Source organism: Myotis davidii, unplaced genomic scaffold (assembly GCF_000327345.1).
Source record: "Myotis davidii unplaced genomic scaffold, ASM32734v1 scaffold89, whole genome shotgun sequence".
NCBI lineage: Eukaryota > Metazoa > Chordata > Mammalia > Chiroptera > Vespertilionidae > Myotis > Myotis davidii.
The window spans coordinates 2059189-2073572 of record NW_006300372.1 but is presented as its reverse complement, the minus strand read 5'-3'; the positions used below and the strand labels follow the sequence as shown (position 1 = coordinate 2073572).

Sequence of the window (14384 nt, the reverse complement as noted above, 5' to 3'; positions counted from 1 at the left end):
AAGGGCAGCGCGCGGGTGCCAGCGCCGGGCTCTTCCTCTCCCTGGGCCGCCGTCCCCCGGTCGGGCCGGGGGGGAGGAAACGGGGCTCAGACTCTGCAAGTGGAGCCCGGGCTGGCTGCCTCGGGGTTCCAGCCTCTCTTTTTGTTGTTGTTGTTTTGCAAGTCCCCTTCCTTTCCCTTCCCGGGGTGGCGGTGGGGGCGGGGGGGGACGCCCAAATACCCATTTTTATGGTGAACACCAAGCCGCTTCTGAATGCTGTTCGCCCGAGTGTTACCACTCCGCCCTAGTGCGCCGAGCGCGTCGGGGTTTCTGTCGAGGCTCCAGCGCGTCTCACTTCTGGCGGGCTCGCGGGTGTGAGTGTGAGTGTGTGTGAGTGAGTGTGAGCGCACACGCAGTGGGCTGACCGCCGGCAACTTGGAGACTTCGGCCGGGGCCCGCGACGGCAGGTAGGAGTGGGCGTGTCTGGGGAGAACGCAACAGGTCTTGGCACGTTTCTCTTTAACCTTGCACCCCCACCCCCACCCCCACCCCCAAGCTGGGGTTTGGCGCTTGGCGGTATTTCCTGCCTGGCTTTTATAAGTGACCCTTTTTCAAAGAGACCGACCCTGGCCGTCAACGTTTTCTGGTGCGATTTTTTTTTTGACAAGTCGCGCGTTTGACATTTGGGTGGCAGGCTCGATCACGGCAGCCTCGCGCTGCCCCTGAAGACCCCCTTGGCGTGGTTCATTGAGGTGTCGGTTATTTGCCACGTAAGCCGGGGATACAGCCCTGGGAAGAAGGGATCGTTTTCGTTTTATGAGGCATTGTTATGGTTTAGAGTTGGAAGGCAGCTGTCAAAACGGCGTGGAAATTCATTAGGTTCCACTTGATGCCTAGTGTTTAAAGATCCTCCTCAGATAAGGGGGGAGCGATAAGCAGTTTACCGTCAAGGTTTGTAGGGACAGATTCCACCCTTCTACCTCCATCGCACTCCGTTTCAGTGAGGGCCAGTGAAGTTTGTTTTTTAAAGTCTCTGTACAGGACAAGTTTCCTTTCATTTGGGTGAGATTTGACTATCATGTCGAAAATATGCTTATCAAAGTCTTTGCCGGTTTTTACAAAACATCCTGATTATAAATATACCAGCAACCCAACCGTCTTGAGAATAGGCTGAGAGTTGTCATAGGTGACGGTTTAGAATGCAGAGGATATTATTCCCAGCATTTTACAGGATTTTTCCCCCCCGCATGGATTTATACGAATATGATTTTAGAGTTCTGGATTTTTCTCTTGTTCAGTAGTTAAAAATTTGGAAAGGAAACGTCTTTTAGAAATATATTGTTTGATACTGAGGGTGTTAAGCAGTTTTAAAGAAATGTAGCATCCTCTATATTTTATTGTCTTGTACGGATTGAGAGGCACTACATTTGTTATATTTAAATAAGCTAAAGTTGTAGTGAAAAGCTATATTCTCTTCTGCTTTTTAAAATCTAAATTTCAGTTTGCCTTTATACAATGTATTTCATTTAGTATGTCCAGAATTTGAAGGCAGGCACTGTTCAACAGGTACATTCAATAAGAAATATGAGTTAAAAATAAAAGCCTATTCCTAGCCTATTGGAAGATAAGCAGACTCATCATTGTTTATTTTTCAGATAAAATGTGCGTGATTTACTAGGAGGTTGTACTAAAGGTTTGAATGTATGACTAGCTAACTAGTAGGAGGGGAATTGGGGAATAATCAGATAAAGAATTCTAGCATAGCACTTATCAAATTTTATGTGTATTGATTCTCAGAAAAGCCTTGATTGAAAAGAGGCAGGAATTTTAATGATCATAGTTCTTTTTTTAATTAAATACTTTGGCATCAACTCTAACCTTTAGAATAATCAGATGTAATGAATTATAATGTCTGTAATTAACAAAGTCACAGTTCTGTGAGTGTCAGGATTAATAGCCAAGCTTAGTTTGATACAATTTTGTTCTCAGCCATGCAAATGGGCTGTAGTGTACTTTTACATGTGGCACACTGAGTGGGAGCAGGGGACATGCATGGCTTTTTTATTCTGGATGACGGAAACTACTCTTCTGATAACGAGGAATTAGATTCAGAGTTAACTAAAAGGTTCATTTAACAAGCTCTTACTAATCGGATCACAGAGATAATGTGATTTCATAGCTTATTATGTTTCCCCCCACTCTCTCTTTTTTGTAGCTGATATTCATTGATGGACTCAAAGGAATCCTTAGGCTCCTCCAGTAGAGAAGAAATCCCCAGCAGTGAGCTGGCTGGGGAGAGGGAAAAAGTGATGGACTTCTATAAAACCCTAAGGGGAGGAGCTACTGTGAAGGTTTCTGCATCTTCATCCTCACTGGCTGCTGCTCCTCTGTCAGACTCCAAGCAGCTACGACTTTTGGTTGATTTTCCCAAAGGCTCAGGAAGCAATGCGCAGCAGCCAGATCTGTCCCAGGCAGTTTCACTCTCAATGGGACTGTATATGGGAGAGACAGAAACAAAAGTGATGGGAAATGACCTGGGATTCCCACAACCGGGCCAAATCAGCCTTTCCTCTGGGGAGACAGACTTTCGGCTTCTGGAAGAAAGCATCGCAAACCTCAGTAAGTCGACCAGTGTTCCAGAGAATCCCATGAGTTCAGCGCCTGCTACTGTTTCGGTTGCCCCCGCGGAGGAGTTTTCAAAAACACACACGGATGCGTCTTCAGAACAGCAGAATTTGAAGAGCCAGACCGGCACCAACGGTGGCAATGTGAAGTTGTATCCCGCAGACCTTTTGCAGGATTTGGAGTTTTCTTCTGGGTCCCCAGGTAAAGAGATGAATGAGAGCCCTTGGAGACCAGACCTCTTGATAGATGAAAACTGTTTGCTTTCTCCTTTGGGAGGAGAGGAGGATCCATTCCTTTTGGAAGGAAACTCCAATGAGGACTGTAAGCCTCTCATTTTACCAGATACTAAACCTAAAATTAAGGATAATGGAGATCTGATCTTACCAAGCCCCAGCAGTGTGACACTGCCTCAAGTGAAAACAGAAAAAGAAGAAGATTTCATCGAACTCTGCACTCCTGGAGTAATTAAGCAGGAGAGACTGGGCCCAGTTTACTGTCAGGAAAGATTTTCTGGAGCAAATATAATTGGTAATAAAATGTCTGCCATTTCTGTTCACGGTGTGAGTACCTCTGGGGGACAGATGTACCACTATGACATGAATACAGAATCCCTTTCTCAACAGCAGGATCAGAAGCCTGTTTTTAATGTCATTCCACCAATCCCTGTTGGTTCAGAAAATTGGAATAGGTGCCCAGGATCTGGAGATGACAACCTGACTTCCTTGGGAACTTTGAACTTCCCGGGGCGATCGGTTTTTTCTAACGGCTATTCAAGGTAAGATTGGTTTTCTATTTCTTAAGTCTGAGACAGATTGGTAGATTTAAATGTTCATTTGTTTGTATGTTTCTCCAGCAATTAATGTGCTTCTTCATGTGAATAAGTTTAAGGAGTTTTTTAAAAGTAGACATGGTAGACAGCCTAAGTGGTCTTTCTATATATAACCTCTTCAAGTTTATGTCTGAATATTGGCATTCAATATCCCATTGGCCAATGGTTGAAAATTTTATTTTAAAAAAAATACTGCTCACTAACAGGTACCTTAAGTAAAAATTGTGTAAGCTCAAGGGGTTTTAATGTTTGCAGATACAGCATGTTCGTTGTGCATGTTCATTTAAGCTGTTTAGAATACGCTAACATTACAATGAAAAGAACCCTTTATACTTTACATAACTGAGAGTTGTGCTGCTGTATTTGCACACTGGTGAAATGTAACATGCGATTAAAGGGTTAAAAATTAGAAGTATGAACAATAAGTCAGAGCAATGCAGTGAACAGTGTATGGGACCATAGTGTTAGGCATAGGGCTTGCTTATGAGGTTCCTGACCTAAAGTAGCCAAGTCTTGTTTGCTGGTCAGTCTCTTTAAGAAAGGAATTGGTGACAACACGGTGCCAAACAAAATTTTACTTTCAAATGTTCCCACAAGTTCTTAAGTAGAAACTGATGGCCAATATTGTTAAGCTTCAATTCTCAACGTCATTTGATGCTTTTCTTTGTTTCTTTTTTCTCAGTCATTTATAAGTGTAGTGACATTTCTGTTTGACATCAGAAGGATCTGTTAAAATGGAATTACTGGGAAAAAGTTCTCAATTTAGATGTATCTGTTGGTAGTTCTGTGTCTGCACCCCACCCCCAATTCAGATAAATACTGGGTTGTATATCACATTTTGGGTGTGAAGGAAAATACTTAAAAATGTGATTGTAGAGACAATCAGTTGTTGTTGTTTTTTTAAAAGGCATAGTAGACACAGCAATTTATTTGTACATAAGCCTTTCATATCTTTTCTTAAATGTTAGGGATAGTCATTGTTCCCATTAACTAATCACTGGAGATTTTATTTAAAATTTCCTTTAAAATACTTTTTCTGTTAAAGGGATGTCCTAATAGAGGTGTCTCTTCTTCCTCTCAAGTAAAAATTGTGTAAGTTCAATGAATACAGCATTAAATAGGAAGCTTTTCTTGTTGGGGAAGAATATTACACTTAGTTTAGGCTATATTTTATTCCTTTAAAAGGCTTAGTTGTTTCTCATGGGAAAAATAGCACCTTGGTTCTTGTGTGTCTAAATGTAAACAACCTACTACTAGTCTATTATTTAAATAATAATTGCCTTCATATAAAAGAACACTACTCTAACTTTGAATTGCTGTCATTCTGAATGGAGGTTGAAAATGTTTTCAGTAAAGAAATTTGAGATGTTTCTTATCACATAAACTATTCTGTTTAAATGTTAGAAGACATGCTGTGTTTTAAATTTTTTAATCTCAAATTTTGGGCATTGGAATTCATGCTTGAATGTGCTTGGTTGATTTGACTAAGCTATCTGTAAGAAGTTATTAATTGTACAAAGCAAAATAATATATTCTAGGAAACTTGGAGGTTATTAATACATTTTGGTCTGATAATTACCAAGGTATTGTTACTGTTTTCCTTATTATAAAAAAGGCATGGAATAAGGTTATTTTCCATTTACAATAAACTTTTGTTAAGCCCCATGAAATCTGGGATATGGAGCATAAGTCAGGTGACCATAGTTACCCATAGATCATTATAATACCTCTTATAGTAATTTATGACATTTAAAGAAAGTACCTTCATATTTTTAATTTGAGCCTCATTGCAACCTTTGATGATGTGGCTCACAACCAGTAGTGTGTGTCCTAGTGATAGGTGTAATATTTTGTAGAGAATTATTTGGTAATGTTTGAAAATTTTATACCTTTTGGCATTGACATTGCTAATTATGATTACCCAGAACAAAGCTTCTTCCAAATAAATTGAAACAATGTTTCTTTTCTAACCAACATTGAATTACTCTATTGTTTCCAAACAACAACCCTGATATAAACTAAAATTGGTTGCTTTCTCCTCTCTATGTGCTACTTGGTTCTTGCCAAACATTAGGTATGACCATGACCCTGAATGATGAGCAGATAAATCAATATGTTGAGACCACAACTGTATTGAGTATAGACTATCTGATTTTTGATATGAAAATATTAAATGCTGCCGTAACTGGTTTGGTTCAGTGGATAGAGCGTCGGCCTGCGGACTGAAAGGTCCCAGGTTCGATTCTGGCCGAGGGCATGTACCTTGGTTGCGGGCACATCCCCAGTAGGGGGTGTGCAGGAGGCAGCTGATCGATGTTTCTCTCTCATCGATGTTTCTAACTCTCTATCCCTCTCCCTTCCTCTCTGTAAAAAATCAATAAAATATATTTTAAAAAATATTAAATGCTAATAACTTCCCTTGCATTCCTTTTACATAAAAAGAAATCATAATTTGACTTTTTAAGATGACACCTAAAATTGCTTTTTCTCAGAAAGCTTAGAAAAATTTCACACTGTTTTGAGGGGAAAGGTAGTTCCTTTTTTAAACTTTTCTTTTAAAAGAATATGTTTTTATTGATTTTAGAGAGAGAGGAGAGAGAGAGAGAAAAAAATCAACTGGCTGCCTCCTGCATCCCCCTTACTGGGGATCAAGCCCCCAACCCCTGCAGGAATGGGAATCCAAGGATCACCTCTTGATACATGGGATGACACTCAACCAACTGAGCTATACCATCTAGGGCGGAAGGTAGTTCCTTCTGATGTGTAAACATAGCACAGTTTCCAATTACCACATTAAATTGTAAAATTATGAATGTTGTGATTGAATATAGTCAAGTTAGAAGTTCATTGATAGTAAAACAAGAGAAATCTTATTGATGTTCATATACATTCGTTAAGTAAAATGAACTAGCCATTATAATTTAATATGCTTTTTAAATACTGAAATTCAATAAAGTTAGCATAAAGTTGTAACACCGATGAAGGCACATTTCTGCATAATTCGATTTTCAACAGTGTTTCACTTTAGCATTAAGGGTGAAACTGCTGAAAAGGATCGCAGAGAAGTAAATGGTTACAGGTGGCATTAGAGCTTTTATTGTGATAGTGTTGAAACTTTGGTGATAAAAGTTTCTGAAGCATAAGATTATTGGAGAGAGAGAAGGATGCAAGATGAATTTGTAAACTCAGTCTTAGGGTTCAGGGCTCTGATGATTAGCAACTAATGAAGCTACAAAAATTTGTCTATTTTAACCTTTCTCATTAATTGCATGTGTGTCTAATTTTATTAAGATAATGAAAGTGAAGACCTATACAAACATAGGATGACTGGAGCAAATTCTGTCCCTTGCTAGTTTTTATTATTAACATTGTAGAGAAAGTTTTCTCAGAAGTAGAGGAGGCATACGGAAATGTTTTGTTTTGATTTTATTTATCCCCTTTTTAGTCGATACTTCTTTACACTCTTCCTCTCCCCACTCTCATCCCCTTCCATAGGTTCTGGCAATGAGTCTTTCAGTGTCTTTTTAAAATCTTAATATTTCTAATATTCACTCATATAAAATGATTGCCGAATGTTAAAGGAGATTTGCTTTTGCCTATTTATTTTCAGTTTTATGGTAAGAATCTTTTTTTAAGCCCTGAATTTTGTTATGGCTGTATTAGTAAAAGATTAATAAAGGTAACTCACACTGTGCACTGAGGTGTATCAATTTAGTGTGGAATGATTACAGAAATGTGTGACTAACGTGTGGTCAGATTTTATTGAAATTATTTCTGGTGATGTTTCTTTGGCTAAGCCATGATGTTTTTGTAATTGATAACATGATTTTTATTATAATGCTGTGTTGGTTTTGTCTGTTGGTGTTGCACATATTTTAGTTAGTCTGACCACTTTCAGTATATTATTGAATGTCTATAAATTTTATGACTTATTCTGAAATACACTTTGCATAAATGTAGGTTAAATGCAAATTGTGTTAATAGTGGAATTCATATGTGGGTAGAGATCACTGTCGGGCCGTTTGAGATTTTAGAGATTGGATCAAAAGGATTTATTTTAGTCTGAGTGCCTGATGTGAAAGAGCATCTGTATTAATTGGTTGGTTATATAAGGCTTATCCACTCTGGACTGTAGGTGATTAAAATAGCCTAGTTGTTAGAAAATCTTAATTTACATTGGGGTTAAAATAAGTCTGGGGCATATTTCTTAATACACATTTTTTCTTACTTTAAAGATCGTACCAAATTTTAATTAGCAGTGAGTTCTCATTGTATACTACTATTTAAGTGAACAAATTAAATTGGAAAAACAGGTTTGTGCTTTTATTCTTCTAAGGACATCCTGATAGTTGTGTAATGCAGTATTTATAGGTATTTGCCAAATTAAAGGGCACTTGCTTCCATATTTCTGAGTCATGGAAAAAAGATATATATTTATTTGAATTGTGTTGCAAAAGAATTTTTAAGAAAAATTTGTTGAATTAAGCTATAACTGAAAAAAATCAATTCCCTATTAACCTTTACAGAAGGGTTTAAAAGCCCATGCTCTCCTTATTTTTGTACTTTCACAGAGCCAACTGTTCTTCCTCTCTCTTTTTTCTGGTTTATTCTACGTGGACTTTGTATTTTTCAAGTAAATAAAAATATTCCTGTGGAGGACTTTCATTAAAGAAAAGATCCATTAGTGCCCCCCCGCCCCTTTTTAAATATATTTTCATTGATTTCAGAGAGGAAGGGAGAGAGAGAGAGCGCGAGAAAGGAACATCAATGATGATAGAGAAACATGGAGAAGCTGCCTCCTACTGGAGATTGAGCCCACAACTGGGCATATGCCCTTGACCAGACTCAAACCCGAGTCTGCAGGCCTAATGTTCTATCCACTGAGCCAGACCAGCTAGGGCTCCTTTCCCTTTGAATTGTGTGTGATTGTTTCTATGCTAAATTGGATTAGAGCTTGACTTTTCATGGTGATTTTTAAAATTCATTTTACACATTAAGGTATAATTTAGAAAATGTTCAATTTTATTGCAGTTCAAATTCAAAATTCATTTTAGACCGTGATTTCAACCCCCAAACAAGTAATTTTTGACAGGTTGTCTCCTTTTTTCCTCACTACTATCACAAATGCCCTTTAAATACAGGATTTCCAATGGAGTTTTTGAATTAATGAGTGTTATGGGAAAGGCAGGGTGGCAGGGTTTGGGAGAGGTAGGAGCAGAAGTGTGGAACGGTGGGAGATAAGTTTAGAAATATCAAGCACAATTCCAGAAACCAACAATTTGGCAAACTGTCATTAATTCAGAGAACTAAAAAGAGAAGAATTTGGAGCTGTGTTTTATGTATAAAGGAGTGTATCAGCCAGGATTACACTTTAGTGTCTTTAATTTGAGAAAGAAATTGAAAGCTAATTGTGGCAATATAGCCTTGTTTATCAGGTTATGTCATTGGCTTTTGCTAGACTTTATTACCAAAAAAAGGATGGAATGAACATTTTAATTTTTTTTAGATTACTTCAGCTGCAATCAAGTTCATATTTGTTGAATTTTTATTTAAGCTGCTATTTAATCAATGAAAATCTAATTACTGGAATGTAGTTGAAACAATGATGGTATCTTATTGTTATAACCAGTTCATATTTTATAACATGCTTATATATTCATTGTCATCTGACTATGGAATCAACCCTTTCCTTTAGTAATATATTTCCATGGGTTGTGTACTTTTTGCTGGGTTATTAAATTTTCATTTAATGCTGGGTTATATGTAGAATAAATTATAGGGTCCTGCAGTTGCTAGACAGTCTTTTAAGCTACTTATATTGCACTATAGTTCTTAAGACCAATTATTTTGCATGGAAGTGTATCATCTCCTAATTTATCTCTCAGCCAGTTTAAAAATTAATGGCTGATTATCTTGGTAGAGCTGCATGCTTAAACATATTTTTACAGAGTAACTCAAATATTAATTTTGAGTGCTTTAAAATATTTTTTTCTTTTGAACAAGCTTCAACAAGATTAATAGTGTCTACAGTGCAGCAAATTTAATAAACATACCTTTTATTTTAGAATTTTTTTCATTTACCCTACAGTACACCAAATATATATATATAAAGATTTAATGATATGATTAGTTGTAAATGTCTATCACAGTATCTTACATAGAATTTTTATTTTTATAACTAACAATTTGAGAGTCCAACCTAAGTATGAAATGTTTAGGACATACAGTTACAATATATGATTACTTTTATTTCTTTTTAAAATAAAATTAGCCTTTATTCTAGTTGATTTCATAATTTTTCCATAATATTTAACTGTGTCTATTATGAAAGTATATTTGATAGCCAATTTTTAAAAGCTATTGTGAAATGAACAAATAATTTACTTCATGATTTATTATTCATGTTTGGGGCAATGCAATGACTTATGACCTTATGATGGTAACATATTGAACATTAAAGCTCTACCAGTTTGTTATGAACACTTTTACTTTGTTGTTGTTTTGTTTTGTAATTACTGGGAATAAGGGCTTTCTTAATTTCAAGATAATTTAAATTGCAAATTTGGTGCTTTAAAAAAAAAACGGCTGTAATCCCTTCCAAACATTTGATTTAGTTATTAAATAATAGAAATAGTAGAAAATTACTAGACTAAAAATCAGACTTGAGTTCAAAGGCTGAGCTGAGCCAGCCTATGACCTTGAGTAATTAGGTGGTTTGGAGCCAAAATACTTTTACAATTATATAGTAATTATTTTCAAAATGTGTGTGTATGTCTTTCTGTTTAAAATTCTACAATCCTCTTAACATCACTTTAGTGAAGGAGGCAATTGCAGTAGGGAATGGTACACAAAGTTGGTTCCTGGGCATTTTTTGGGTGTATTCTAAAGTACAAGAGGAAAAAATGAACCCAGATTTGGTATTTTTATGAGGTAAGAATTTAAAATAATGTAGTTGGTGGTACACAGACATATGTAAACACTGTTAGCAGTGCCAGAGAGGTGAGGGTCCCTTGGATTCTCAGAACTGGATTGATGTGTTAGATAACAGTGATTTTAATGAGAGGTTAAAGAGACTTACAAGTTCATCTCCTCCCCACATTCTTACGTTTTCATCCATGGAGAGTGTCTAGAGAAAGATCACAGAATTAGTTAGTGGTGTTGCTGGGTTGAATATCCTAATTCTCAGTATCTAAGCTCCTGAGAGGGCTGCTTTTAACATCTGGTCTCTAGTTCTAGAGACCTGAAACACATGATACAGATTAGGTAGGTGTTTATGAAACAACTAGTTTATTTTTAAAAAATATATAGTATTCACATTCTTTTTAGTGTATTTTTAACCCTCTTTTTCTAATAGTATTGAACATAATGTGGCACCAGAGGACTTTGTATGCATCCATCTCATTTAAACGTCTTAGCAAGCCCTATAGAGGTTTTTAATTCTACTTCCTATATAAGTTATTGATTCTGTCGATACCTATGTATTACAGAGTCAGCTGATATTTACCTTATTTTTACAAGTGAGACATTTAAAGAGAAAAAAAGAAAAGTTAGGGCAAGTTCATACTGTTCTGTAACAAAATAATTTAATATTGTGATAGAAATTCCTTTTAGATCTTTAAAATTTTTGTCATCATTGAATCTTTAAATATTTAAAGGAGAAATGGGATCAAGTCTCTGCTCTCCTGCATATATTTGTGTAGTCATTTATTGCTTCCTGTCAAGTTTCAGCTTCTGTAAAATAGTCTTTTAAAAACAAATCTGTAAAGATTCTTATTCATTTCTTGAAAATGGGAGTGAAGTTAACAGCTTTAAATTCTTTTTATATTTATTATATTTAGCAGAGCTGTGCGAAACAGAGCTTCTGATTATGATGAATACCAAAATTTATCCTAAGTGCATAAATTTTTGGGAATTATGAAACTTACTTGTAAACTACATTTACTAACATTTTCTTTACTAGTCAAGTGGTTGAAAAAAACTTGAGTAAGACAAATTTAATGCATTAAACCAAAGTTATAAATCTCTTTTTTATATGACAAAGAGCCAAGTACAGAAATGGTATTTTAAGTTGGTAAACATACCAATATAAACTGTAACTTTACGTTTGTAGGCAGCTTTCTTAAAGAGAATCTTTACAAATTTTAATTAGAACTCTACATGAAATTTGTCAACAGGAACCTACCTGAGTTTATTAAGGACAAGATGTAACTATAAAATAGATTAATTTTGTTTAAAACAGAAAACACAAAAGTTGTATTTCTAAGCCTCCACCATAGGAGACTATATGTATTATTCCTTTTCTGAAATTGCCTTCAGAATTACCTTGTAAGCCACAAAAGAAAACTGGACTCACTTAGTAGCACCTAAATATCCTTGCTTATTAGAAAATGTATAGAGCCTGGCCGGCGTGGCTCAGTGGTTGAGTGTTGACCTATGGACCAGGAGGTCATGGTTCGATTCACGGTCAGGGCACATGCCTGGGTTGCAGGCTTGATCCCCGGTGTGGGGCGTGCCAGAGGCAGCCAATCAATGATTCTTTCTCATCATTGATGTTTCTATCTTTCCCTTCCTCTCTGAAATCAATAAAATATGTATTAAAAAAAGAAAATGTACCAAATATATTACTTAGCTTGATCATTTACTTTATTTATGTGATTCCAAATGATTTGAGTTCTTCCAGAAATGTAGAATTTTAATTCTCTCCAAAATTATAACATTTTACTTCATTATTAAAAAAAGAAAAAAGGTTATTAAAAAAAGAAAAAAGATCCATATAGGTCTTTCTATAGAACCTATAGAAACCTATAAAACCTATAGACCCTATAAAACCTATAAAACTGTTGAATATCCCTGAAATAAGTGCGTAGCTTCCCAAGGTGACTAATCTGAAGTGGATGGTGCTTAAAAGTGGTTAAGTTCTATTTGTTTCTTTTAAGCTATCAAAGACGTGTCTGTAAACTTACACAGTATATTCCCTTTTCCTGACATAGTTCACAAAAAATAGAGATTCCTCACCTCTACACCTGTGTTTTATTTTTATGACTTAGTTTTTATCTAGTAAGTTAGATGGGCCTGTCTTTGCCTTAGCCTGTCATCCTATATTATAAAAGGCCAATATGCAAATCGATTGAATGGCAGAATGACTGGTGGCTATGACATGCACTGACTACCAGGGGGCAGACTCTCAATGCAGGAGCTTCCTCCTGGTGGTCAGTGTGCTCAACCAGAAGCAGGGCCCATGGCTGGCGAGTGCAGCGACTCTCAAGTCTACTAAAATTATTTACACCCATAAAATAGTTTAAGTACTATGTAAAATTCACATATTTCCTATTTTATTCCTCATAACCTGAAAAGAAATTTTCTGCTACCTTAGTTTAGTGAAAGTACTTTTAAAAACTAAGTGGCCCTAGCCTGTGTAGCTCAGTTGGTTGAGCATTGCCCCATGCACGGAGAAGTAGCAGGTTCCATGCTAGTCAGGGCACATGCCTGGGGTTGCGGGCTGGATCCCCAATAGGGGGCATGCAAGAGGCCTACAATCAATGTTTCTCTCTCTGTCCCGCTCTCTCAAATTAATATAAACTTTTTTAAAGGCATAAAAAATAAAAACTGAATTTTGGTTATTACTAGGTGTTTTTTTTTAATTTAGTCATGTTTATTCATAAAATCCCAGAATTGGAATGGATCCCACCCAACCTTTGAAATCATAAAGATACACGCACTGGCACTAAAAATAGGATATACCTTTTGTAACCCATGCTGTCAGTGCAGAAATTCTTTGTGGCTTAACTTTGTTTCCTGTGTTTGTACTGAAAACAACCTTTTTTCTCAAATATCGTTTCTCCCCCAAAAATGACTGACAAGTTTTCAGTGGCTAAGGAGAGGGGCTAAAGAGCCATTATAGCATGACAGAATTACTTTATTGCTAATTTTGGTTTTATAGTTTTACTCTTTAAATCTCCCAATTCTGTTAGCATGGAAGTTGGTGGAGTTTTCATTTAGGTAGAAAATGTTTCTTATAACTAAACACACAATGAGCTCGTGTTGGTGTAGTTTGTGGGTACCAAATTTTACATACAATCAAGGGAAAAGAAATGATTTTAAAGGAAAGGCAAGGAAAATAGGTGAAATAATCTCTAATTTGCTATATTAGAGATGAGTGACCCTCTTAACCAATAATGTCATTTAATCGGACTGTGCAGTGCTTTGGGGTACCACAGACATATTTAAAAGGGGAAACAGTATATAAATGAAGGCAGAGGGAAAAGTTAGAAGAGACTCCTGGAAAAGGAAAATGAAAGCTCTAAATTCTAATTCCAGTGTCTGGTTAAATTAGAATTTTCTATGCTTGTGGTTCTGTATGAATACTGGGAAGTATATAAGCAGCCCGTCACCTTGTTGGTAACAGGTGAGAGATATACAAATGCATGTTCTTAGAAAGGAATTGTTGAGATGGGTGGAGTGGGAAGTTAACCTCTTAATTGCAAAATTCCTTCCAGCTGCATTAGCAGCAGCAAACATTATGGAGCTAGACATTGGAGTACAGAGATAAAGAAGATAAAACACCACCAACAACAACAACAAAAACAAAACAAGTCCCCAACATCACAGAATGCTCTTCGGTGATCTTCTAGTGCAGGGATTTTTCAACCAGCGTGCTGTAAGAGGCACTCTAGTGTGCTGAATTTTAAAAACATGCAGTACCTGACTATTTAGACAGGGGCACTGATCTCTTTTCCCTTAGATCCTGATTTCGATGAGGCCCAGAAATCAGGATTTTTAAAAGATTCCCAGGTGATTCTAATGTGCAGCCAAGGTTGAGAACCACTGCCTTATATTGTGTTGGCTGTTGTTATTTTTAGCCAGTATTGTCAACAATAACCATCTGGTGCGAATAGACTAAACTTATACCTATATTTCTTGTCTGATTGTCAAAAAATATTTTTAGTGTGTC

The 14384-nt window shown here is 36.5% G+C and overlaps 1 protein-coding gene across 3 annotated transcripts in view; it reads left to right on the top strand.

The window, feature by feature from the left end:
- The window catches only part of NR3C1 (nuclear receptor subfamily 3 group C member 1), a 99890-nt gene that overhangs the window by 2021 nt on the left and 83485 nt on the right, over nt 1-14384 (top strand). For 2 of the 3 annotated variants that reach the window (XM_006776997.2, XM_006776996.2), the window contains exon 2: nt 2195-3379. In XM_006776997.2, coding sequence (XP_006777060.1) covers nt 2208-3379 — 1172 coding nt within the window. In that variant the 5' untranslated portion in view covers nt 2195-2207. Of the gene's footprint in view, nt 1-390; nt 447-2194; nt 3380-14384 lie in introns of those variants that run through there. The other variant, XM_015572616.1, reaches the window with a different exon arrangement.